Raw genomic sequence first — 27,764 nt, 5'->3', positions numbered from 1 at the left:
ACCGATGTAGGCCTACTTGAGTTAGAGCAATTTCCGTTTAAGAACATGGAAATTACAAGAACGTCTTTATTGCGTGAATCGAAACGTGTCGCAAACTGACACGTCAAATAACAAACCTGCAAAAAATGATGCCAGCTTAGAACCAATATCCTATAATACGGGTAATGCCTTCATTTTGAAAGTTCTAATCCTAAGCACCATGGGTGCCTGTCAAATAAATATCTTATAAACCCTTTTTCAATTTCTGATTCTGATTTCAAATTCTGATAATTTATATAAGGTCTGTTTTCGGCTCTATTTACAAAAAAAAGCATTAGATTTTTTTATCAATAGTATGATTTTATTTCAATTTAATTTAGATTAACTTAAAAATTTTCGTCGATCAATAAGTAGTAAACCCCACGTATACAGTGTATAGGTACTTTAGATAGAAAACCAAATTGGGTAAAAAATCTATTTTGATCTGGCAGCCCAATCCGCCTCGTCCGTCATCGTTTCACGAACAATGCGTCCGCTGTCAAAGCCTACAAATACCTATTGTTGCCCTTCTTATCATTTTTGTAATTAATTTACATTAAACGTCGTGCCGCATACCATGTTTACGGCGATAAAGTAGTGTTTACGTTTTTGTATCGGCTGCAAACGGTAAATACCCTCAGGCACATGACTAGCTCTTTATAGAGGAGCAAACATGTTGCTAGTCCACACGTGTTTATTTGTGTTATTTGCTCTATTTATTGATAACTGTGCGCCACGATCTATAGAGGAGAATGAGGAGCAATTCTTAGTGTCCCCAAAATATACCAGTTACAAAGATTTAGTGAAGTTAACCAGTGAATTTCAGAAGACGTATCCGGACCTGATTAAGTCGTACTCAATTGGGAAGTCGGTGCAAGGGCGAGAGCTGTTGGTTCTTCAGTTAAGTGAGGATGTGCAAACACCTCATTATGAGCGACCTTCGGTGAAGTATGTGGCGAACATGCATGGTGATGAGTCGGTGGGGCGGCAGCTGACGATATACCTGGCGGAGTACTTGTTGGACAATTATGGCAAAGACGACAGAGTGACTAGGATGCTGAATACAACAGATATACACCTAATGCCGTCATTAAATCCTGATGGATTTGAGAGCAGTGAGGTAAGTTGCTATTGTTATTTTATTCAAAATTAACATTGTATGAGAAACCTGTTTTCTCACTGTTGAATAGTGAGTGTTCAACCAGTTTTAACTGTTGAATTACATAAGATTTGTCACTCATAAAATTTCTAATTCACTACTGAGTTCAAATTAAGTAATTAGCAATTTCATCTATACGCTATAAAATTTAAATTATCCTTAATATGTATAGGTAAAGGATAATTTTAACAAGTTTCCTTTTTTACACTGTCATATTTAATAATAATATTCCTGACTTGTTCTTTTAAAATAATCCACTTTTTCCTTGTGGTTTTATAACTAGTATAATGTAACAAGTACTTAATAATTTTTACAAGCATTTACATTTTTATTAATACATCAGACAATTTTACTGATGAAAAGGTAAACAAACTTATTATCAACAAAAAATCAAATAAGATTCTAAGTAGTAGAAATATACCATCACATTCTAAAAATATGAGGTAGAAGTATTACTAGTAATTTTCCTCATACATATAGTATATTATGAATCATAAATCATTTGTCAAATGTTAAATCCTGAATCATTTGTAATAATACTTAATAGTTCTACAAACTAATGATTTTCTGAAGAATTCGCTCCTCATAAAACACCGGTACTCAGCTGCAAGCGGCTAGACTGGAAGCCGACCCCAACATAGTTGAGAAAAGGCTAGGCAGATGATGATTTCTGACTTGGAAATAAAACATTCATAAACATTCTGCCTATTGAAAATACTTTATTATGTCTCTGTAATCTTAATTGAGGGGATTTTTCCAAACCCCCAATATTCAGCTGACATACCTTATTTATCTTAAATACTGTGAATAAAGATTGGTGTGTTGATGTTTTACAAAGTATATAAAACAATGTTTTTATACAGTGATTGATTAATTGCTGTTCCAATTTAATAAAGCCTTGGACGAGATTATCTGCTCTTGTATCTGAATTCTATTTGTTTTGTAACTAACTCCTACTACGGGTCTGCTGGAAGAAATTTCGATTTAGAAATAAGCAGTACCTTTGTACAATTTTATATGCTATGTCTACTTCTTTTATATTTTCACTGTGTACATAAATTGTTAAATAAATAAATAAATAAATAAACTAAACAATATTAATGCCTATTTACTCTGCTCTTGATGGTTTATTAAATACTTATTTTATTATAGCCATTTTTTCTGGGACCATGTAGTACAGCTTTCATCAAATATCTTTTGCACTCTGAAATGGGACTTTTGAACCATTGCTTATACGCAGTCGGGTTTTGTACTTCTTCCTACTTCAGAGCGGAAAAATTACTTTGTTTAGAAATTAGAAGTATAGTGCCTAACCTGCCATGCACTAAATAATTAGTATTAACTGGTACCTGGCAGGTGGAAAGTGCAAATGCAAAGCCATTAAACCAGATATATAAATAAAATTAACATGACAAACATAGAGCTGATGTGAATCTGTTCATTAGTGTGCCATTTGTTTAAAAATAAATATCCATTGTTTATCTTACAATCTGCATGGTCCAGTGAGAACTCTGTGTAGCTATGGTGGCTTATTAAATACTTTTTTGGACGATATTCAAGGCTAATTTTCGACCATGAATTGCTGCTATTTATTAAATAAGGCTGTATGTTTTTCATGGTTTCACCTACATCTAGGGCTGCCATCTCGAATTTCGCCAAACCCGGACAAACACTAAAAAAACCCGGACATTTGGCGTAAATCGCATTTTTTTCCCGAATGAGTACAATTTTTTTAAACAAAATAATACCTAATTTGTAATCCATTTACTATTAACATATTTTCAAATTCAATGAGGTGCTTCCTTATATGAAAAGTGTCCGGGGAAAACCCGGACACTTTTTGAAACGCCGCCCTGACGGCCTCCAAACGAGGACAAATCCAGGGAAACCCAGACGGATGGCAGCCCTACCTGCATCCACTTCACGCATCTGGTCAATTAATAATTAAAATACCAATTTTCAGCTTTTTTATTACATCCATTTTACTTTTGAAATCAAACATTTTTTTTTAATTATAACTTGAACAAGGTTTGGCTTTAAGTTATTTTATATTTCATAGTATGTACAAGGAAATTATTATTAACAATGGCTGTTTCGCCGATCAATGACATTTCAAAAGATAATAGAAAGCTAATTGAACTGCACTTCTATAATAAACAGTGAAACTTTCCACCTACTTATTTATCTTTATTGTTATAGGAATCTCAACTTCACACTAGTGTAAATAAAGGATATAATCATCTAACATTGACTAATTAATTGTGCACACTTAGTGTTCAATTAATGGTCATAATTATCAGGTTCAATATAATGTTACGTTCAACACATGCGTCACATCACAACATAATATTTTATTGATTATTGCAAGTTTTATTCACATCCGTTGCAACTTGTCAACAGGGTCCAAAGGGGAATTGTTAAACTTATACAATAATTATAATGGAACTTTACTGGTTTCGTTTATCTTCTCTTAAACTAATGATTAAGTTTCGTTCAATCCAAAGAATAACTTTGGAAACAAAATAAAAAATAATATATCTCCATTGAAAATCAATTCATGTTTTTCTTTTGTTAAACAAGCTAAGGTAAATTAATCGTGACCGTCTTATTATGAACTTGCTATATTTCACATAGTAGGTATGTTAACGGGACGCTCAGGTTTTAGAAGCAGAAACTTGTCAAACTTCTTAAGTAAAGTGTGATATTTACTTTTGATTCTAAAAAAAGTTTTTAATCTATTCAAAATAGTTATGCATACATTCAGACAATAGCTGCAGAGAATTTACTATTATGTGGCTTATGTTACCATTCCTCTCCTACCATACCATAGCACTCCTGCCCCTCTTTTTTGTGACCCAAAAGACCCTCTCGCTGTGGGTTAGCAGCGTGAGGAAGTGTCAGACTCTTACTGACTTACTCTTACAAACCCATCATGTTCCTTCGTAGGCCTTTTATGTACCAGGGCCGAGGTATCTCTTTCGAACAATCCCGCAATCCGCAATTATGAACTCCTGCACCAGCAATAGATATCAGCGCATCTGGAGAAGCTCCTAATTAATTAAGTTTAGCACCACCTACATAAAAACTTCCTTTTCCAGGAAAGCAACTGCGAGTCCCTCAAAGAGTACCTAGGCCGAAACAACGCTAAAGGCGTGGACTTAAACAGGGACTTCCCTGACCAGTTCGACAAAGACAAGTCTAATGATGACGAGTATTTGTACGGAGGCCGGCAGCCTGAGACTGTGGCGCTCATGCGATGGGTGACCGGCAAACAGTTTGTGCTGTCGGGGAATTTGCATGGTGGAGCGGTCGTGGCGAGCTATCCGTATGACGATTCTATGTAAGTGGTATAAAATATATTATTTTAATACTTAGGTACCGTCGTACCACAAAAACTTTTAGACGTCTGTTGAAAACTTGTCTAAAAAAATTCAGATATGACGTTGAAATAAGGTCCGTTTTGACAAGTGTTCAACAGGAGTTTAAGTTTTGGTAGTAAAACTGTTAGAGTTTTGTGTGATGTCAAATTAATTTTCCGCGCTTAATTAGCTTTTATGGTCCTCGCATCAATTAACTGATTCCATCAACCGCATCCATTTCATAGAGTTTTTGCAATGTATGTAGTATTAATAGAAATAGCAAAAAAAGTCGTGGTGGTAAAAGACCAACCTCTCAAGTATGAGGGCGCGGGTTCGATCCCAGGTCAGGCAAGTACCAATGCAACTTTTCTAAGTTTGTATGTACTTCTAAGTATATCTTAGACACCAATGACTGTGTTTCGGATGGCACGTTAAACTGTAGGTCCCGGTTGTCGTTGAACATCCTTGACAGTCGTTACGGGTAGTCAGAAGCCAGTAAGTCTGACACCAGTCTAACCAAGGGGTATCGGGTTGCCTGGGTAACTGGGTTGAGGAGATCAGATAGGCAGTCGCTTCTTGTAAAGCACTGGTACTCAGCTGAATCCGGTTAGACTGGAAGCCGACCCCAACATAGTTGGGAAAAGGCTCGGAGGATGATGATGTAGTATTAACAGCGGTGATAAAATATTTACTACAGCTAGTTAAGCTTTTACAGCTAGCTATTTTTTTCGCTCCATCTAAGACACTGATTCTCAGCTGCATCCGGTTAAACTAGAAGCCAACCCCATCCTTATTGGGAAAAGGATAGGGAGATTATTATTTTTCATACTGAATTCGCATAAATTCTATGCCATTCCACTCGTGCAGTCCTTTCACAAACGAGCGTTTTCATCAGACGTTTACAATAAGTGCTCAAAGCCAGTTCCCCATTTCAGTACTGGCAAGGAGTGCTGCGAAGAGAGCCGATCACCCGATGACTCACTGTTCAAGCACTTGGCAAATGTATACGCTTCTCGTAACGAGGAGATGCGCGCCGGTGACACGTGCCCGCCTGAGAACTTCGAGGGAGGACTCACTAACGGAGCTCACTGGTATTCTGTACAAGGTTGGTACATTTCTATTTCGCACGGGTGCACTGCTGATATACACCCATGACTGGTTATTCAAGCATTTGGCGAATGTATACGCTTCTCGTAACGAGGAGATACGTGCCGGCGACACGTGCCCGCCTGAGAACTTCGAGAGAGGACTCACTAACGGAGCACACTGGTATTCTGTACAAGATTAGTCAGTTCAAATTAATATAATAAAACTAGCAAACCAGCCCCGGCTTCGCATGGGTACACTGCTGAATTGCACCCATGACTCGTTGCGACATGTGCCCGCCTGAGAACTTCGAGAGAGGACTCACTAACGGAGCGCACTGGTATTCTGTACAAGGTCTGTCCCAGTCAATATTGAACCTTATATTTTAGAGATAAAATCAACATATAACACTAACGGAGCGCACTGGTATTCTGTACAAGGTCTGTCCCAGTCAATATTGAACCTTATATTTTAGAGATAAAATCAACATATTATGTTTAATAAAAATGACGGATTGTAGTTGGTGTGCTAGCGTTTGTACCTTATCATCTTTTGTGTTCAGATAGCTGTAATAGCTGGGCTGGTATTACATTGCGTTTGCGTTTTTAAAGAATCTTCTACATTCAAATTCCTTCCGCACCAAACTTAAACTAATTTGCAAGACCAACACCGCTATCAGCACCAAAATACAATTAATCAAGTTTCCAAAATTGTTGTCCTAGGTATATTCAATATTTTCTTCTCATTTGCAGGAGGCATGCAAGACTTCAACTACGTCCACTCCAACTGTTTCGAGGTGACCTTCGAGCTATCCTGCTGCAAGTACCCACCTGCCGAGGAGTTGCCGAAGTACTGGCAGCTTAACAAGGAGTCACTCCTGTCTTTTATTGAGCAATCCCATATTGGAGTCACTGGGGTCGTGCTTGATGAGGCTGGGGAGCCTGTGAAGGTGAGACCTTTGGATCATTGCTTACTGTTTTAGATTGAAGAGTTGTGAAGGTGATGTGGTAATAGGTAGGTCACATAGCTCGCAGAACGGATGGGCAATTAAAAGTTCTCGAGTGGTGACCACGACTCGGAAGACGCAGGAAGGACATGATTGCTGAAGATCGAGCAAAATGTCGAACCTTGGGGAAGGCCTTCCGGCCTTCTTGGGGAAGGCTTTCAAAAACTTTTATTCAAATTAGGATGATGAATCAGGGTTTTCTTACGTCAAAAACAAAAGACAGCCTCCAAAACGCCCACCCTTCACCACTTCCTATGTGTTTTTGCTGGGAAGAAGAAGTGGCGCAACAAACTCCCCAACAACTTATCCAGCAGTGGAAGTCTTTTGGCTGAAACAAGAATCTTTGCTCTACACATTATTATTTCTAGAATGCAATGAATAAACCTATTTGCTTTTGTTTCAGAATGCTCAAATCAAAGTGGAGGGTAACGACCACGTGGTTCGCACTACAGACCACGGATATTACTGGCGCATGCTGCTGCCGGGGCAGTACAACATCACAGCCGTCGCTTCTGGGTAAGCTGAATTGATTACATAAAGCCCTGAAAAAAGGTTACATATTTGCATGTTTGCTATCCTATCCTAGGTGTAGTATCGATAGGTGTGGTATCGACTTTACATAGTTTACATCTGCCAAGGATTTCGATACGGTCCTTAATTTTTATTCCTAAATACCTTCCGCCAGCGGTTTCAGACGCTTCTTGAGGGAAGTACTTCCCGCACCTGGATAAAAAGTAGCCTATTTGTTATTCTAATGAATGCTCAACCAAATCCGTTCTACCTATTGTTATTAATAATGTGATGTGATTTCTAATTATCTACTCCTTTTCCAGCTACTCAATCCCCCCCTACACGTTAATCACGGTACCCGAAAACCAGACGTCCCCAGTCACGTTCAACATGACAGTCCACCGACACCCTCGCTCCCTGACCGCGGGTAAGTCTCAGATGCGTTACCATGACAACTCGGCCGTTACTGTACTAACACATTTCTCGGTGGTAGCTGTCAATTTACTGCTTGTGGCTCTTGTTGAAGCTTGATTTCGAAGTTTCTTACAAAAAAGTATCAAGATTTGTTGGTCGTTCTTTACTGTGACAAAAAGTGTAGGTTGAAAGAATTTTATTGGGTGCGATTGAATCAATAAATAAGTAGTAAAGAATACCTATTATTATAAAAAATTCAATGAATTTCTAGTCAAATTATTTTCATTGGTATATTGCAATATTGTCTTTCTGCAGCTACTAATATCAAATCTAGTCAATTTCTTTTCTTTAAATACCAGTTGTAAATGTCAGAAAGAACGACCTGTATTAACAATTTTCTTTCGTCGTCATTATTACTAACAATTGCTATATAACAGCCACAAAGTAGTTGACTAATTTTAAAGCAATTGTAACCTTAATTTCAGCGGATTACATTTCTACTCAATATATTCACATAACATTTTCTGTACTTTCTAACAAATCTTAAATAACATTTCAAGGTACATACACATTCAGAATTACATACACATTAAAATAATTTTTGGGTATTAAGAAACTACAGATCATCATAATATTGTTAGATCACGTGACATTTTTTCATGTATCCTTTGTGTCTAATTATTAATACCGTGTCATTGGTATGTGGTAATTATCGTTAGAAACTAAACGTAGAAATTAACTTGTCACCTATTTTATTTTGTCAAATCTATATTTTGATGACATGATGGAAAATGGTGGGGGTAAACGATAGTAGTGACATTAAGTTAATTTCTACGCGTTCATTTCTATAAAAATTAAAAACATTTTGAGGTGCAAATGGGAAAGTCATGACTCTTTTCTTGCAATTTTTTTATGATCATCCAACTATAGACCCTATTGAGTAAGGTCAATTTTCGCTTGCGAGATTCCCATAGCATCTCAAGTGTTGCTTTACATAAGGGTTGTGTATGAATACGCTTTTATTCTGTCATTCGAATAAGGAATTAACAATGCACAATAAGTAACTTAAGCAATTTAAGCGATTTTATACCTTAAGTACATGTGAATAAAGCTTAATTTTCAATGCCATTTTTCAATATTATGTAATGTCTTGCCGTAGTAAGTAAATCAATGGTTCCAATTTTGAAAGTACAATATATTACACTATGCTAATAGAAGTATCTAGACTCTGTATATATGCAGAATAACTCATTCAGGCCTTTAAAAGCACATATGAATGTCGAAAACATAAATAAATTTGATTCTAGTTGCCAATTTCAAAAGTATGGAGAAGACCGGGCAAGAAACTCCATGGTTACTCTTTTTAAAAAAAAGAAGGTACTACAGTTTTATAGCATATTGGTACACACAATAATAGCATGCGAAGATCACGTATGATCGCCAAAAAAAAGATCTGAGAATAAAAGATATATTGAATGAGTATAGAGTATATTATACAAAACAAACGCCTGTCATTGGACGACTGTTAATTTGGCGTCATTTATCTTGTTTCTGATTGGTCGGCACTGTTGCAATAGTGTGTAGTGTTATATTCCTTTCATTACTCTGTGTGGTTAAAAATAGTTGCTTTATTAGTGCGAATAGAAGTATGGAGTCATGGTATATAATGTACTATTTTGATGTTTCAACTAAATGCAAAAATAAAAATATTAATTCAGTTTGAGGGCAAATTATTGCACTAAAAGTCAATTGTATGGGTTTTCGTGACTAAAGATAGATGATTCCATGAAGATAATATTTTTGTGTGTAGTTGAAACATCAAGCATAATTGTAACTAATGATTGTGTAAATTTAAAACTGCCATCTCATTTCTATTGGGCTTCCTTATCTAATAAAACTAACCTTAATACTAAATACTATAAAATATAAAATGTAGCTTTTGTGACGCAATACTAATATAAAATTAATCTTAAGACCAAAGCAATAACGTCGAAATTACAATAACATAGGACTAGGTGTAAGCAAAACGGCCCAACTTAACATAATTTGAATTTAGAATAAGTATAATATTGGTCTATTGACCAGCCAGTGAGTAGAACTACTTAAAACTTTTTAATTCATTATATTATTTTATTATCTATTGCTAGATAAATTTGACCTTTATTGTGTATAGAATACGTTTTAAATTATATTGCTCAAGACTTTCAGTTTAAGCTGAATCAAAAAATATTATTAGGTTTTAAGCATTTGAAAGGTATTAAATTGGTTTAAAATATTTGGTCTCATTTAGATTTTAGAAACAGAAATTTTAAATTATTTTTTTTTTAATAAAAACTTTAAAATGTGTAGTTTGTTTCTTACAAAACAGTTTTTTCCTAGCTTTATCTAATAGATTACTTTTTAATTTAAAAAAAATAATAAGGCTGCTTGTTTAGTATTACTGTGCCAATTAAGCAAATTATTTAAAACTTTAAAATTCAAAAATAATGATCTCAGTGAATGTGATTGATCTGTTTAAAACTAATTAGAATATTCTTCTAATTTTGAATTACGAGTTGGTTGTGTGTATTTCGGTAACTGTTAGTGTGCCATTTTATTTATAACTTAATGCATTTTTAGGTATTTGAAGAGTTATAAAATTCGAAGTAGGTTCTTTTTAAACAGTAAAGCACAAATCTGTTTGCCTTTTTTTATCTATGAAATGTATCTTTAAACAATAGTGGAACAAGTAGACTCAATTTTCATACCCTGTAAAACTTTATTAGGATTTAAGTGACAGATAGGTATATCTAATTGGAATTATAATAAGGACATCAACATCTGAAGATGTCCTTTAGTCCAACATTAAGAGCTTTAAAAATATTTTGTTAAAAGAGCACTTAAAAACTTAAAATGAACTTAATAGCCAGCACATTAAGGTTGATAATTGTATACCAACATACATATACTAGTTTTGCAGCTACACAAATGGTGATGATATAATAATAATAATTGGATTTATAGTAATCAATATAGACTGTAGGACATCAACATCTGAGTTGTCCAATATTAAGAGTTTTAAAAATATGTTAAAAGAGCACTTATCAATCTAAAATGAACTTAATAGCCACTACATTAAGGTCGATAATTGTACATCAGTTTTGCAGCTACACAAATTATGATGTTTAAAATAAGTTGTCTGTACATAGATGGCCAGTACGATGTATATGAGCAATAAACGTCACAGGTACACAGTAATCTAATGCTTTGTTTTAATTAACACCTTTTCTTGTTGTTTAGATTCATTTAACGAACGTATTTGAATTTACTTTTTTTTTGTATGTTTACGTTATTAGGTCATCGTAGCTTGTCTATGTCAAAAGAGTTTGTGTTGTATTTGAGCAGAGAGTACACCGATTTTTTTTTATTGATTTCTTAATTATTATTGTTTATTTTTTCTTTAGAGATGTAGTTATAAAGTTACAGCTAGGGTCTTAAAGTAAATGTTCGTTAATGAATCTAACTACACTCTGGGATATTCTGGTTTCCTTTTTTTTCCAAATTTTCTTTTACTTAGGCTTTATTTTTTTCCTGTTTTTCTTTTTTTTTTCAATTATTTTTTTTATTGGTGGTGGTTTTGTGTTTATACTTTACTTTTTGTGCGCTGTTGATTTGCCCGGAACTTTCTAGAATAGCTTTTTGTAGAGCGTATGTAGAGCCTCCTTTCCATCCTTACATCCTAGTAGCCATCACACATTTTGTAATTTCAACACTGTGTTAAACAGAATGCATGAAGTTCTTTTGTCTTTAAAAGAAAACACTTTTTTGTTTGGTGTGAGTTTTCAATTGAGATACGAAAGTTTTTTCCAAAACACTTAAAGAAAGAATTTAAAAAATAACGCTTTTAGAAGTTACACTCTGAAATCATAAATCTCATACTTGTATCAATACACCATTCTAGATCTGATCCTACGCACGACACACCATGCATTAATCATTTTATCTTAAATTCCAAATCACATGTAGTTCCAACATTTTCAATCTCTTAAAACCCGGGTACAAAATGTCTGCAGCATAAAACACATAAATACCTACACACGAAAGGAACCATCCATTCATCATAATCATTCATATTCCGAACAAAAGAAAACTGTACAAAAAAAAAACAAAACAGAAGAAACACACCAACCCAACCACACAAATAAACATCAACCACATACTTATACCAACATGACAACGAAAAACATTTAAATTTTGAACGGGCAAATCTCCAGTGTATAAAAGGCGCGCTCGTCACGACATCGACGGTATTTCCGCAGTCGACTTCAGCCACCACGACTATGCTAAGATGGAGAGCTTCCTCAAGACTTTGAATGAGCAGTATCCGGAGATCACCAAGTTGACCAGCATCGGGAAGTCGGTGGAAGGGAGGGAGTTGTATGTACTTGAAGTGACGAAGGACCCTGGAGTACATAAGCCTGGTGAGTTGTTCTTTTCTTTGTTTATTTATACTTTATGCACAATGTACAATGAAAGACTTCACGAGGCGTTCTCTGCGTTCTAAAGTTCTAAGCACTGTCTTGACCAAAAGTATACAAAAGGTAATGATGTTTAAGGAAAACTATTATGTCTAGTATATGTGTGAGAGGAGGCCTGTGCCCAACAGTGGGACTGGACGATAAAAAGTTGATGATGATGCCGTCCACTGTAGTATCACACTTGTAACATTTTCAATGGAGAACTTTTTGGAACTCATTCCAACACTAGTCAAGTATCCAATTTATAGAATACCTACACCCATTCATTTTCTTTCGATTGAGTCGACCAATTGAAGTGGACACACACCTTATATGTACGCATAGTGTCAGAGAATCAAAGCTTAATTTCTAATTTAAAACTTATGCTATTTATTCAATATTTTCTGACTTAAACATCCCCTTTACCAGGCAAGCCGGAATTCAAGTACGTAGCCAACATGCACGGCAACGAAGTAATAGGTCGGGAACTGCTCCTTCTTCTCGCCAAGTATCTGTGCCAGGAGTACATCAGCGGCAACGGGCGCATTCAGACCATGTTGAATACTACCAGGATACATCTGCTGCCCAGCATGAACCCTGATGGGTATGAGAAGGCTCAGATTGGTAAGTTTGATATAAATCTACAGGTACTTATATTATGAAGGTGAAGAATTTGTATGTTTGAACGCGGTAATCTGAGGAACTGCTGGTCCGATTTCAGAAACTTTTTCAGTATTACATGGCCCATTTAGCGTGGAAGCCTATGGGCTAATTTTAGCGGGGTTTGCCAAGTAATTTCTTTGTGACGCGTTGTCAGAAGCTTAGCTGATAAGTTTAAAATAAATTAAGCTAATAAGTTCCCAATACGTTTCGTAACTAATGGTTATTGTAAATTTTATCAGCGTCATAAAGAAAGTAATACTCCTAATAATTATAGAATTTAACGTTTTATGTATGTATTTTGTTATATAGTAATATAATTTTCGTTACAGGTGACTACAGCAGTCTAACAGGCAGAAGTAACGCTCATGACGTTGATCTCAATAGGAACTTCCCCGATCAGTTTGGCGAGACTAGGGTAAGTTCATTATTGTAATTTGTTTTATTGGAGTTTCTGATTTATCTTATTTCATTATATGGCTTAAATTAAATAAACAATAGAGTGTACTTTAATTGATATTTACGTATTTACTACGTAATATCTCAAGGAAATTCAACGGCGGATCCAGGGGGTAGGTCACAAGGACATGACCCCCCCCTGGGCCAGGTTCAGGACCTAAGAGGACCAATAATTGAAATGGTTAAACACGATGTTTTCAGTTTTTGTTATAAGTATAAGATAATTTTTATTCCGAGTGAATAGGTAGATACCTACATAGTTACAGGTAGAGTAGTTTTGCTGAAGAATTCGTGCTCGCAACGCTCGCTCTCTGTTCTTTATTTACTCTTTATCCGTACCCAAAAGGAGGAAACGGGACCCTGTTACTAAGAATCCGCTGTCCGGGTTGTCTACATTATATGCTGTATCTCATGCAGGGCCGTCTTAACCTATGGTGCAGGGTGTGCGAATAACCCGGGCGCCTCGATATCAGGGGCGCCGCGGGACGCCCCACCACCAGGAAATTTCGAAGAAATTACACCCGTTCGATAAGGAAGTTCCACATTGTATCATGATACTGACAAAAAAGTCACCTTCGCTTTGTTGGATCGATCATTTTGATTATTTTTAACTTTTAACATCCTCCAACTAAGTGAAAAAATTCTAGCTCGCTACGCTCGCGAGTAAATGACTGTGTCTGTACTGTATTTCTGATTATTTATTATTTTTAATGACGCACCGAATCAACGAACACAAATGGCACTCGCTCTAATCACGGTTCCTTTTTATTTGTACGTAATTCCCAGTCCGATTTGTGAGTCTTCAAACAAATAATTTAAAAAGTTCGCGCTCGCTGCGCTCGCGGCTACTTGTTGGTTTACAATGTATTTAATCAGGTGCTTTTGTGTCGTAGGCTCAAAAAATTTCGCGCTCGCTTCGCTCGCGCAATATTATATATACCTTGCCTTGATAACTTCATAAGTCAAATATAACGAAAAAAAAATTATAATGGAGTCTTCAAAAACAAAACAGTTTGCGCTTCCGACTGCTTGTTACTTTACAGCGCTTTTTAAAACTTATGAACTTTTTGTGTCCCAAAATTAAAAAATTTGCGCGCTCGCTTCGCTCGCGCTAATTTTTACGATAACGTAGTCCTGTCTCGGCTTTTATAACTTAAATCTGGCCAACAGTTTGAGCCTACAATGATTCGGAAACATTTTTATAAGTCCTCTACCTACCAAAAAAGTGACTTTCGTTCGAACGTTCTTATTTATATTCCTTTTGAAAAATCTCAAATTCAAAATCTTTCAAGATACATAGGTGGCGCTTGGGTGATGATTGCACCGAGGCGCTACATGAGCTAGAGACGGCCCTGATCTCATGAACCCTTTCCAATAGTAAGACAATTGAAGTTTTCACAGAAAATGTTTTACTGTTGCTGCAATAAAAAAAACGTACGCGCCCTTTTCTACGTACACAATACTTTTCAAACGTTTAGTCTTCAACCTGAAAAAATTCTCGCGCTTGCTATGATCGCACTTTCTTGTATTTGTGCTGTCTATTTGTTATACAGCAAGAAAGCGTTTTCATCTACTTTTAGTCCTCGAACTGAAAAAAAATTTGCGCGCTCGCTTCGCTCGCGCTTTTTTCAATTTCACGTCTGTGATTCTGTCCAAGAAATCGCGTTCGCTCAGCTCGGGCCATTTTCTACACAAAAACACTTTTTTAACCTTAGTCCTCGACCTGAACAAAAATTTTCGCGCTCGCTTCGCCCGCGCTTTTTTTTTTGCACGTGTGTGTAGTATAAATACGAGAAATTGCGCTCACTCTGCTCGGGCCATTTTCTACATGAAAACACTTTTCTTCACATTCGTAAAAATTTCGAGCTCGCTACGATCGCGCTTATTGTATTTATACTACTACTTTTAATATTAACAGATCTATACGCTACAATATAATATTTTTTGTGACTTGACCACGACTGTGTGACCCTGGTGCCGAAGCTGGATCCGACTTGAGGAAATTTCACCTGGTTCTAAACATCCGCCTTGATCAAGTGTGTTAATCGACTTCTTTGTAACAAATAGACTTATGATCAGTCATTTAAACAAAGTTATATAAATTCTTGTTATGGCATTTCTGCCGTCGAATGACATAAAAAATTGTTTATCTTGCAAGTAAATTACTTTCTATTTCTCCTAGGACAACAAAATCCCCGAACCAGAAACGCGAGCAGTCATGAACTGGTCTCTCTCCGAGCCTTTCGTTCTCTCAGCCAACCTTCACGGAGGAGCACTAGTCGCCAACTATCCCTATGATGGCAACCCTGCCATGGTCAGCGGCCACGAGTATCTCACGCCTGACAACCCTGTGTTCTTGCATCTCGCGCATACTTATTCCGACGTGAGTATAATAACTATCCGCTATGAGCCAACCTTCACGGAGGCGCCCTGGTAGCCAACTATCCCTACGATGGCAACCCTGCCATGGTCAGCGGCCACGAGTATCTCACGCCTGACAACCCTGTGTTCTTGCATCTCGCGCATACTTATTCCGACGTGAGTATAATAACTATCCGCTATGAGCCAACCTTCACGGAGGCGCCCTGGTAGCCAACTATCCCTACGATGGCAACCCTGCCATGGTCAGCGGCCACGAGTATCTCACGCCTGACAACCCTGTGTTCTTGCATCTCGCGCATACTTATTCCGACGTGAGTATAATAACTATCCGCTATGAGCCAACCTTCACGGAGGCGCCCTGGTAGCCAACTATCCCTACGATGGCAACCCTGCCATGGTCAGCGGCCACGAGTATCTCACGCCTGACAACCCTGTGTTCTTGCATCTCGCGCATGCTTATTCTGATGTGAGTACTTTTAACTAAGTATCTTATCCATGTCCAGGACGCAGGTGAAACAGCGGGTGAAAGCTGTTTAACTAATAGAGGTCTTATTTCGGTTACAGTAAAAGTCCTAACGATTGTCTTTTTTGTGAGAAGTCTGTGCAGCAGGGATACCATTTTGCAGTTTGCTCGAAAATTTCAGGAAGGATACAAATAGTTCTGAATAAACTCATCTGTCTAACATTTTACCGTATTGAGGTTATTTTTGTGTTCATTCCAGGCTCATCACAAAATGCACTTAGGACAACCATGCAAGAACTTGCCGAGCGAGAGGTTCCCTGAGGGCATCACTAATGGCGCTAAATGGTAAGTTAAAACTTCTCTAAAATATCTTCTAATGACCCATTAGATCTGATTTATTGATTCTCAACTCATAGTCATCTCAACTCATTCTTAGTCTTTGGAACATAAACTGCTTTTTGATTTTGCTGACACAATTTTGGATAACTTTTATTATTATTATCAATGCCAAAATGACTTTCTGCGCCGCCATTTTGCGTAATGTTCAGGGATTTTATCGTCACTATACCTAATACCCATAGCATGAAATTAAAGTAAACCTCGTCACTTCAAGGTACGTGCTAGCCGGCGGCATGCAAGACTGGAACTACTTATACACCAACGACATGGAGATCACTCTGGAGCTTGGCTGCTATAAATTCCCTCCCGCTAGTGACCTGCCTTCGTATTGGGAGGATAACAAGGAAGCTTTGCTCAAGTTTATTGAACAGGTAATAATAATAATATTGGAAGACGTTTTAGATGAACAGGCGGGGGATGAACTTCAGTAAAAAAATGGCTTAAAGCAACCTTCACTATCTTGCTGCACTTTTGAAGATTGTTCGTAATAAAAAATAGATGATGATTAGATTAAGATCCTGTTCTGTCGCCCATGTAGACATTAATTCGCTCACGTAAATGTGCACATTTACGTGGGTACAATCTCATCACTGACGATTATGGGTAATGCATTCGTTCTGAGGACGGCAGTGTACGGACTTATCCAGAATGTCTGATTCGGTTTGAATGCCGAAGAAGTCAGGATCTGCATGACCCAAAAGTCGAACTTTTTCGCCGCCCGGAAAAGGCCGTGCCGAACTTTCGAATGTCAGTCATGTTGATTAGTTACACTAGGTATTATTACTTCCCAGGTCCACACAGGAGTGAACGGGTTCGTGCACAGCCACATCGGACACCCGCTAGTGAACGCCAGCATCAAGGTGCACGGCGTGATGCACGGCGTCCGCACCGCGCAGTACGGCGACTACTGGAGGCTGCTGGAGCCTGGCACTTACAATATCACTGCTATGAAGCACGGGTGAGTGTACTGCCACATGAACGCATCAGTATACCACCAGCACCGATGTAGCTAATGTTAGTCGACTTTCTCCGCCTTCCTCCGGCCTCTCACATAAAAAGGTTTCGTAACTGTCTAAGACCTTCCTGGAATCTTTAACAACTTCACCGAATGACAACTATTTCGGGATGTAGACTTCGTCCACCACAACAAAGGGATATTGTATCTCCAAAACACATCGATATCGAAAGGTTCCGTAAAGTCCAAAAAAATCCAATTCTGCAAGCCCAAGATAATTAATGCAAATTCTAAAGCATTCATAAAAATAATTATTTTATATTTCCAGCTACGAGAGCATAACGGAACAAGTGACAGTGCCCGAGAAAGGTTCAGTGAGCATGAACTTCACTTTAATGGCCGACGATCCCCAACACTGGTCTTCAGCCTACGACTTCCGGTGAGTCACACGAATACCGACCTTACGCGGTGGCTATACGGCACAGTTTGCTTTGTCACGCTTGTCACGACGCTTGCCTGTTTCATGTATTGTGTTTTATTTTTCTATAATTTTCTTTTTAAGCACGCAATTGTGAATGTTTTGAGGGGTTGGTTAAACAAGGAATGTTATTTAAACTCATTATTTTGATGAACAAAGTTCAATGACATCGAACTGATATGGTATTACCACACATGTAAAAAATAATATCAACAGTCGATATTCAATAATCGATACCTTCAGTGAAATAAAAATATCGATATATTTTTAACTTCATTCCTTGGACAATCAACCCTTATGTATTTTTATTTCTAAGCATCGTGTTATTATTACTATGCACTTCGCTTATTTTTAGTACCTATACTTTTACGTTTTTTTTATCCTTAATAATAATATTTTTGCTACAAACCGTTGTACGAAATTTTGAAGGAAATCGCAGTTAGTTTTTTATCATATTTACGTCGTTTATAAAATTATTTTTGTTTTGGAAATTGAAATTGCTCTCTATTTTTTATCGATACTGAATCACAAAGTATTATTTTATTTTTTGTCCAATATAATATAATTGATTTATGAATGAATTTTTGGTGCTTTTTAAGATTTATTTTGATAGTATTAGTACTATTTTGCTCTCTATTTCTATTACAAAATGTTAAGGTGCCTTTACTATTGTAACAAATAATCTACTAATGGCCATATAATTTTACTAACCCACCGTGTTACGATGGCAACACTATGTCCTATAAAAAGGCACCATAACTGTTCTAAAACTCGATTGTATTTTCTACGAACAATTTTCTATTGATCTCTCAAACAATATTGAAATGAAAAGTTTTTTTGAGATAAAGCTGTCATGACAGCTCTTACTATAGTTTTAGACTATATCTTTTATATTTTCTATGTTTATTTTTACTCTTAATTTCTTATGGCTTCGTACTTAACTGTAGTTTTTAATATTAGTTTATTTTACGTCCCAGTGTATTAATATCGCTATAATCTTTTATCAATAAACTGTTTATGCACGCATTTGTGTTGTTTTTTGCACTAACTGTAAGTGATTACTATAGTTCGGCCATTCAGAGAATGCGTTCCTGACACGTCGCGATTGAACTGACGACGTAATAACATTCATTGATTATTGATATAATAATGTTGTTTTAATGCTCCTCAATTGTTAAAACGGTAAACAACCAGCAAAAATATTTTTATCGTAACTGCAACGCCATTGCAAAGTTACGTCGTCAGTTCAATCGCGACGTGTCAGGAACGCATTCTCTGAATGGCCGAACTATAATATCTCTTTGGCATACTAATTCTAATGCACAAATCCATATCAATTTCTTCCAAAATCATCGTCATATCGAAATGGACTATTGAGATAGAGTTTCCTCTGATCAGAGACAGCTGTCCTTAAACACCTCCTTTTAAGATACACAATACTAAATGAAAGGTTTTCATCAGTTTTCCTTAACATAGTTACGAAGTAGTTAAGAAAAAAAGCACCATAATGACAGGCTCCCTTAGAAAGATACACTGAGGACACCATAGCTGATTTCACATTCGCAAAACCTCCACAGCTACACATTCTGAATATAAAACCTACTCACAAATTAATGCAATAGGTTTATAGGCATTGAAATATATTTCTGGATCGCATGGCATGTAACCTTAAGGCACACAATGCTATATATAAAACTGTAATTCGTGTACAGTATAAAATCAGTAACAAATTCTGACTCAACATTGATTGCACACATTTCCAGCGTGCTAGACAACATAATAAACACCCGGTACCACACCCGGCTGGAGATGTACTCGGCGCTGTCGGAGCTCGAGAACCGGTTCCCCAACATCGCCGAGTTCCGCGCCGGAGACAGCATGCTCACCTCCACCTTCCATCAGCTCAAGATGACGGACGAGGTAATGTATAATATAACATTAACTATCTGGCCTGGAAAAATCGGCATTAAAATCGGTCTAATCAATAGACTTAATAGGCGATTTTCTTGTGACTCTTTGCAAAGGAACCACTTCATCATCATTGTCATATGTGGTTGGGGTTAGTGCAGCATGTTTTCTTATAGTAAAGAGCAACTCAGTGATCTCAAAAACTTATTAAGCTTGCGAACGAGAATATAAGTTATCTTCTATCTTCTTCGAAAAAAGCAATGGATAGACCTAGAATTGAACAATACTCAATTTTTTATTATTTATATTTTTTATATACAATTTTGAAAAAAATATTCTGGCTCTGTGCCGTCTCACTTAATAATCACATTTTCTCTTCTAGGTCGGGTCCCCAGAAGAAACCAAATTCCACATCGCCATCTGCAGCAGTTTCTACGGTTCCCAACCTCTAGGCCAGGAGATGTTACTGAACTTCGCTCGTCACATCGGCACGGCTTACACTATCGGAGAGCCCGTACACAAACGCCTTTTGCAAAACGCTGTGTTACACTTCATACCTAACATAGACCCTCTATCAGATAAAATAGTTAAACAATACGATGGCAATGACAAATGTGATGTTGCGCCCCTTGAAGAAGAATTCGGAGACAGCTTATACAGTTACTTAACTAAAAAAGATTTAAATCCACTCTCAAATTACACGCGAGAGAAATCTTTTATCAACATGTTAGAAGCAGAAAAATATGATTTAATTCTAGAACTTTCTTCCGGGTCTGAGGATATTTCCTATCCGGAGTTATCGAAGAATTTGTATGAGAAGTTTGCTCAAGTGTACCAGGACAGCAGAAATCCGAATGATAAGTACCAATGTAAGGGCAATGGTGTGAAGCATGGTGATTTAATAGATGTGTTATGTGAGAGGTATAATACTCCTGTGATCTCTGCGGGGCTCAGTTGCTGTAAAATGCCGGTGGAAAGTGAAATAGCTTGGGTTTGGAGAAACAATCTGAGAGGAATTATGAAGTTTATTGAATTGGCTAATACTGGTAAGTGCAATTGTTTGCAACCGATTGCTTCTTGGTATTAAGATTTTACCAAAACCCAATACGGGTTTCAATTATGTTCTTATTTTCTCATTAGCATTCAAACACAATTCTCATCAAATGCAGCTCTGAAGTTAGCTATTTGTCACCTCGCACATGCGCAGTGATATGTATATTTTTCAAACATTATGGACTAGCGTAGCCAACTTCGGAGCGAGAAGCTTATTTGGCAAGAACTATAGCAGGATTCATTCCTTTACAAAATTGTATTGTTGTTTTACTTATAATTGGATCTACTTACATCTTTTTCATTCCATCTTCTCAGGTGTGGTGGGCTTCATAAAGAACGAAGAAGGCATGCCGATGCGGGAAGCCATAGTGGCCGTCACGGGAATCGAACGCCAGTACCGAGTGACTCGCAACCTCGCTCATTACCGACTTATGTTACCTCCCGGCGTCTACCGTGTTATCGTGCGCTGTCATAATTATCATGATCAGGTAATGTGGAAAGCTGGTAAGATACTGTTTATTTATTTATTGGTGCACCATCAGCATTATAAATGAAAAAAAAACATCGTAAACAGAACAGTTCTCCTTTCATTGGCAGTGGAACTGTTCGAAGGAGTTACTCTGAAATATAGAGCCCTTACACCATACACACATACCCCATTCCCAAATACAAAAAGGAGATGTCATAGTATATTATAGTAAGTTCAACTCAGTCTTGCGCGCGGCCTTATGTGTGGGTAACCCTTGTACATATACAGTGACTTTGTGTGCGTGACAAGAGGTACAGTCGGGTACAAATACAGTTATTTAGGGGTTGTATACGGCTGTTTAAAGAAAAACAGTTATTACTTAATTTAATGTTTATTTATTTATAATGATTCTAAATCGCTACTTGAAAAATCAAATGATGATATTACCCAACATCCCTTCATCAATTTGACTCAAACGTTAACATTAATGAGTTTCATTATTTCCATCTTATTTTGGTTGACATTATGCGAAGCAATATAATTTTAAAATTCTAAAATTTTTAAATTCCCTACACATTTTGTTTACATTGTTATACTAGATTATGCGTCTTTTTACATTCTTAGTCCACACTTTTATTTATTGCGTACCCCGACCTAGAAAATATGTAAGGAGTATTTAATCCATCTTAGAAATTTCATCTCATTTATTTCTTAGATACTAGTCAATGTCAATTTGAAAAAAACATATGAGAAAATAATGAAAAACTGTAAATGTAATAATAAAAAGCTCCGAATGTTGTTTCATTTTTTGAAACGCTACCTGACTCCTTATACATTTTCTCCGTGAAGAACTAGACATTTTCGTAAACGACTGTACCCATAACAAAAAGCGATAAGAACATGTCATGCTCGGACGACGTCACTGTCACACGAATGAAAGTTGTATATTTACAAGCCGACGAACACATAGGGCCGCGCGCAAATCTGAGATGAACTATCTATAATTGTTTATTGCACAGTTTTTAATACACTGCTCACAATATCCCGTTAATAAATTAAAAATAGTAATGCATTAAACATAATTGATCCGCCATCTTGGATATACCGCATTTTGGATGTAAATGAACTCAATCCGCTTCAAAATCGAGTTGCAAGATTATACTTTACATACAGATTACATACATAGCAATTTAAATAAAAGCTTATAATAACATTTGATTTACAGTCACTCGTATGGACAGTAGTAGAAGGTGTTCTGAAGAGCAAGGACATTATAATGCGCCGTATCAACTCCGACACGATTCCTGGAGGACAGTTCACTGAAGTCAAAGTGGATGACAACCCTAATGTTGTTTATGTCACTGGTAAGTTCATGTGAAAATGTGGAATTTTCTACTCTATTCTGTTAGTGATAAGCTAGCAACTAGGTTAATGTTTCGAAGGAACTGTTATAGGCGTATTTGAATTAAAAAACATGAGTTCAATATTGTCTGTATTTTTTAGCCTGTCAGATTTTTGTATTTGGCAGTATAGTATGCCCTTCATGTTTAATTTTTAATTGTTTGTTAGCGTCATCTATTCACGCAATTAAACCTTCCTTTCATATAGTTTTTGATCTTCCTACATTTGGTCTAGTTTTTGTAAATTGACGACCAAAATTCACAACCTTTTTCTGTCCTAACATACACATTTATAACACCTAACCACAAAATATACCTGCATTTCAGGTTTAACCCTAGACCGCAACAGCAACCCGCTACCCTCAGCATCAGTAAGCATTCGTCCTCTAGATGGCAAAACGCCTATAGTTACAAACGCGAGCGACGCCACGGGCCGCTACATACTCACGCTACCGTTAGAGTATAAAGCTAAGGAGGTCGTAGCCAGCGCCTCTGTGGACGGATATATTACTAAACAGAAGCATATTGTGGTAAGAACCTTACGTTTATTGTGGTTTTAAATCCAGAATATAAAAAATCGTAGTTCTCGCCAAACTTTATGACGTTTAGATACATTGCGCCAGACGCTGCGGGCGTGAGAGGTATGGAACACACGTGCATTTATTTGAGAAAAAAGCAGAAATTATTTGAGAACCGCTATCAAGTTTGACGAAAGCTCTACCAAGAAAAACCACTTTACCAAGGAGCAACTTGTAAACCAACATAAAAAATAACATTATGTACTTTTTTACAGATTAACGGCAAAGAGAACTTGACTCCAAACGTGTTATTCAAACTGGAGAGCGATGACTACGTATTGGGAATGCCGCGTCTAGTCTTTGTCATGTTGGCAGGTACGTAGTTTAAAAATAATGATAATCTCATGTACATCGTCATGCGCAATTAGAATCTCAATACCAAAGAAAAATAAACCTTAAACTGTACGAAATAAATCTACAATGATAAATAAACTTTTATATAAAAAACCGGCCAAGTGCGAGTCGGACTCGTGCACGAAGGGTTCCGTAAATTACAGTTAAATCAACCTATCTCAAAAACTATAAGAGATACTTTGATCAAACCAAAAATCGTTGAAAGAGTTAATTAGCATGCATCACCTCTATTTTTTTTAGAATTTTATACCCCGTAGTTATAAAAATAGAGGGGGGGGGACATACTTTTTACGACTTTGAGAGCTGATATCTCAAAAACCGTTCACTTTAAGAAAAATGTTTTTTAGAAAACTTTATATCATTTTAAAAGACCTTTCCATTGATACCCCACACGGGTATGTACATCGAAAAAAAAAATTTCATCCCTCAGTTACATGTATGGGGGGCCCCACCCCCAATTCTTTTTTTTACTATTTAGTGTCATATTTTTGTAGCGGTTCATACAACACATATTCCCATCAAATTTCATCACTGTAGTACTTATAGTTTCCGAGTAAATCGGCTGTGACAGACGGACAGACGGACAGACGGACAGACGGACATGACGAAACTATAAGGGTTCCGTTTTTGCCATTTTGGCTACGGAACCCTAAAAATAAAGACCAAAAAGTTACTTCTTTTACAGCTACATACACGTATGTACAACCGTAAATCTCAAAGGCACATAATCTCATAAACTTTCATACCGAAATAAACCTTTATCCCTTCTAAATAAAGTCCTAATTTCCAGGAGTGATCGGCGTAGCAGTGGTGACGATATCGGCGTGGTGCTTCAGCTGCCGCGAGCGAGCGAAGGACTCGCGAAGACAGTACTTGTTCACGCAAATACCTAGTGATGATAAACGACCGCTGTGTGATGAAGTTAGCTCTTATGGTAAGACAGATATACTCGTAACTAAAAAAGTTAAAATGTTCCGATCTGTTGACTAATGATCCCTCTATCCTCACCTATCCCAAATGCTGAGATCTGTTCTAACTGGTCTAAACTGGTTTATTCTTATTGTTCCAATCTGTTCTATCTAACCATCATCTTCATTTCATCGTCATCTTTTTTATCGTCCTACTGCTGGGCCACAGACCTCTCACACAGAGAAAGTCAGTCCTTCTCAACAACCACGTTTTCTAATTGCGAGTTGGTATATTTCAACAAATCCAATATTTTATTGATTTATATTTTCAAAATATTACCTTCTGTTGCAAATGTTCCGATCTTTACCAACTGTTTCGAATTGTTCCGACTGTCATCATCATATTAGTTGATATTATGATATATCAACTAATCCGATATGCCTTAAACTGTTCTAATTTACCTAAAATTTCAGACATAGTACGCAAACCCTACTTCGATGAAGAAGACCTTCCCCCCTCAGAAACTGACTCTGAAGAAGAAATAGTTCTCCTCAGGAACGATAGAGAGTGGAAACAGGTAGACCAGGAATAACTTAAATAAATTAACATATACGCCGATGATACTTTTGTCCAGTGGTAGAACGAAATACTGTTATATAGGGTGACTGGTAATGAGTGACCACTTATAATGCAAAAAACGAGCACAAAGTTAAAAAAAAATTATGTCAATGTCATAAAATTAATGAGAATATAAATAAGTTCCTTTGGGAAAGTTATTTTTAAACATGGGTAATCTAGTGTTCAAGTATCGGTAAGTAATAACCAGTCACTCTATATAACAGCTGTGTATTAGAGAGAGAAAGTGAATAAAGGTATCATCGCAGAATATGTCAGCCTAGTGCAAACTGCGGTGAATAGAATTAAGTCTACATTCATTTATTTGTCTTCATTTTCATTTGTTTTTTCTTTACATGAAAAAATTACCAAGTTACGATGGTTCAAACATGCCGAAGCGCTTCGTAAAAAAGAAGGTTTGCTTGGTTCATCTTGACGGGGCACTACCGTGCTCCCCGATAAAAAATATGGTTCTCCTTGAATCTATCTACCACAGTGATATATTATCGAATAAATGTTTCTTTTTTCAGTAGATTTTGTCCGGACAGTGTAAACTGTAAACTAACCAATGTCAAACGAATATTTTGCCTAACTGACTAATTTATTTCAGGATTTCAGTAATCGATTTAAATAAATGTAATATATAAGTAGCTTTACATACAATCTTAATGATAAAAGAAATATTTACAGTAGAAAATGATATTTTTTACTTATCACTAACTTAGATGGTTGTTATTTTAAATGTTGTTATTAATCGAAAATCTATTTTAATAATATTTATATGAATTTAATTAATTGGAAAGATCTCTAGATTACATCATTTTTCTACTATCAGTATTAAAATTTACAACATAAATCCTTCCAGATATTGGCTCACATACATTCCTATGCAAGATTAATCCTTAACTCTTATTGAATAAGGATCATTTTTGTACAAAAGTTATTTAAATATATATCTTCAGAAATGTGCTAGATAATTATTGAAATAAAAAAACAACAGCAATAACTAAATATATAAGGAATGAAACAAAGTATATCTTATACTATAGAAACATTAGAATATAAGCTTATTTATTCCTTCTCATATCTGTACATTCCTTTCTTATTCCTAATACATAATATTTATACTGTATACTACTGAGTGCCTTGAATTTTATACTTATATACAGGGTTTTTATACATATATATAAAAAATATACTTTCTTACTACTATTTTTATATGTTTTTAAATAGTTCATAAAACCTGGCAATTAAGTATGTGTAATGCAAAATATTATTTATATATTTTTTCACAATACAATGTAAAATATTTTGTAAGTGTTTACAATTCATGAGTGAAATTCCTATTTATTTTTGTGCTAATATTTTCGCGCTTTAAACGTCCAATTAGATGTAAGAATAAAGTTTTAACATATGAATTACTTTGTAAAAAAGAAAGTAAGAAAACTAGCTAATTAACGAACCTATTTCGAAATATTTTTCACAACTTACTAATTTTGTAGTGATGCGCTTTACTATCAGAAAATAAATTATATGTGAAATAATTTTCTATGAAAATAACTTCTCAAAAACTCGAACATATACCTACAGTAAGCTTTCATTTAAAAATAATAATTTGACAATAATTTATCACAATTTCACTAAATTACAACACTAACAATTAATAACGTAGTTGTAACCTTGTAACATACGTTGACTTTTTTGCCCATAGAAAATACACCTATCTACACATACATAGTCATAAATACTTATACAACGTTAAAGATATTTAGAGAATCTCCTAAAGATAAGATCGGCAATAAAAATGATATCGAATTTATTTACTATGACAATTTTGAAATGAAGAATATTTATGTAACTGCAATATGCGTGTAAAAAGCTGATTTGCAGCGAATGTGTGGTAACTTTATAAATGCAATGTGCAATTTTATTCATACTTTGACGATAGCATTTATTTATTATTGTAAAAGCGTTTTATTTATCTATTTTATTTTCTTGTCGTCTTTAATCCTTTTTAACAGCATTTTGTAGCCACACTTGTAGTTAAGTGAAATATGAATATTAACTTGTAAAAGGTGCTCCTAATACAATTTGTAAATTATATATTTTTTATGTATTTCGTAATGTGATAGTTCCGTATTGATATTGTAGCGAATAATAAAATATTTTACCAGTAACTAGCGTGTTGTTTTATTTAACTTTTTTTTGTTATGCATTAATTCAGAGAACTACTTTTTTTTTTAATAATATGCATTTTTTATGTACCTGCCAAAATTTGTATCTCCTACTAGCTGATCCCGCGAACTTCGTATCGTTCAAACCTTCCCTGGACCTCTACAAACATTTTAAAACCAAAATCAGCTCAATCGGCCCAGCCGTTCTCGAGTTTTTATCAGACTAACGAACAACAATTCATTTTTATAAATAGATAGATAGATGAAAGCAGAAATACCATACCGGTATTGGAATATTCATCACGCATGTATGTACTTTCGCAACTGATATATTTATAGACTCGTTATATCTACGATACAATTAATTGTTTTCTACATACATAATATTTATTTTCTATTCATTTTGTATATAGCGCGTTTGACTATCCCTTAAGCTGACTGACTGCAGAAAAAAAATGGC

At 36.0% G+C, this 27,764-nt stretch overlaps 1 protein-coding gene across 3 annotated transcripts; it reads left to right on the top strand.

The window, feature by feature from the left end:
- Nucleotides 1-505: 505 nt before the first annotated feature.
- Nucleotides 506-27,307, top strand: LOC124639344 (carboxypeptidase D-like). 3 transcript variants are annotated; one of them, XM_047176656.1, is made up of 22 exons: nucleotides 506-1,138; nucleotides 4,276-4,517; nucleotides 5,472-5,641; nucleotides 6,375-6,571; nucleotides 7,032-7,144; nucleotides 7,462-7,565; nucleotides 11,851-12,012; nucleotides 12,478-12,672; nucleotides 13,041-13,126; nucleotides 15,350-15,550; nucleotides 16,272-16,357; nucleotides 16,626-16,782; nucleotides 17,203-17,369; nucleotides 17,695-17,805; nucleotides 19,608-19,764; nucleotides 20,135-20,798; nucleotides 21,121-21,293; nucleotides 22,500-22,638; nucleotides 23,002-23,204; nucleotides 23,468-23,567; nucleotides 24,397-24,540; nucleotides 24,989-27,307. In XM_047176656.1, the coding sequence occupies exons 1-22, from the start codon at nucleotides 692-694 to the stop codon at nucleotides 25,105-25,107; spliced, it is 4,137 nt and encodes a 1,378-aa protein (XP_047032612.1). In that variant the 5' UTR covers nucleotides 506-691; the 3' UTR covers nucleotides 25,108-27,307. The 3 variants fall into 3 exon arrangements, with proteins under 3 accessions (XP_047032612.1, XP_047032611.1, XP_047032613.1); XM_047176655.1 differs by having other exon boundaries at nucleotides 11,806-12,012; XM_047176657.1 differs by lacking the exons at nucleotides 506-1,138; nucleotides 4,276-4,517; nucleotides 5,472-5,641 and adding an exon at nucleotides 5,877-5,976 and having other exon boundaries at nucleotides 11,806-12,012.
- The last annotated feature ends 457 nt before the right edge of the window (nucleotides 27,308-27,764 follow it).

The sequence above is a fragment of the Helicoverpa zea genome, chromosome 19 (assembly GCF_022581195.2).
Source record: "Helicoverpa zea isolate HzStark_Cry1AcR chromosome 19, ilHelZeax1.1, whole genome shotgun sequence".
NCBI classification, from domain to species: Eukaryota; Metazoa; Arthropoda; class Insecta; order Lepidoptera; family Noctuidae; genus Helicoverpa; species Helicoverpa zea.
Note: the sequence above shows the minus strand (reverse complement) of the source record. Positions and strands in the feature narration are given on the sequence as shown.

Coding starts and splice junctions, on each gene's coding strand:
- LOC124639344 (XM_047176655.1), top strand. CDS start 692: ATGTTGCTAGTCCACACGTGTTTATTTGTGTTATTTGCTCTATTTATT. Junction 19,765..20,134: donor AGCTCAAGATGACGGACGAG/GTAATGTATAAT, acceptor TTTCTCTTCTAG/GTCGGGTCCCCAGAAGAAAC. Junction 20,799..21,120: donor TATTGAATTGGCTAATACTG/GTAAGTGCAATT, acceptor CCATCTTCTCAG/GTGTGGTGGGCTTCATAAAG.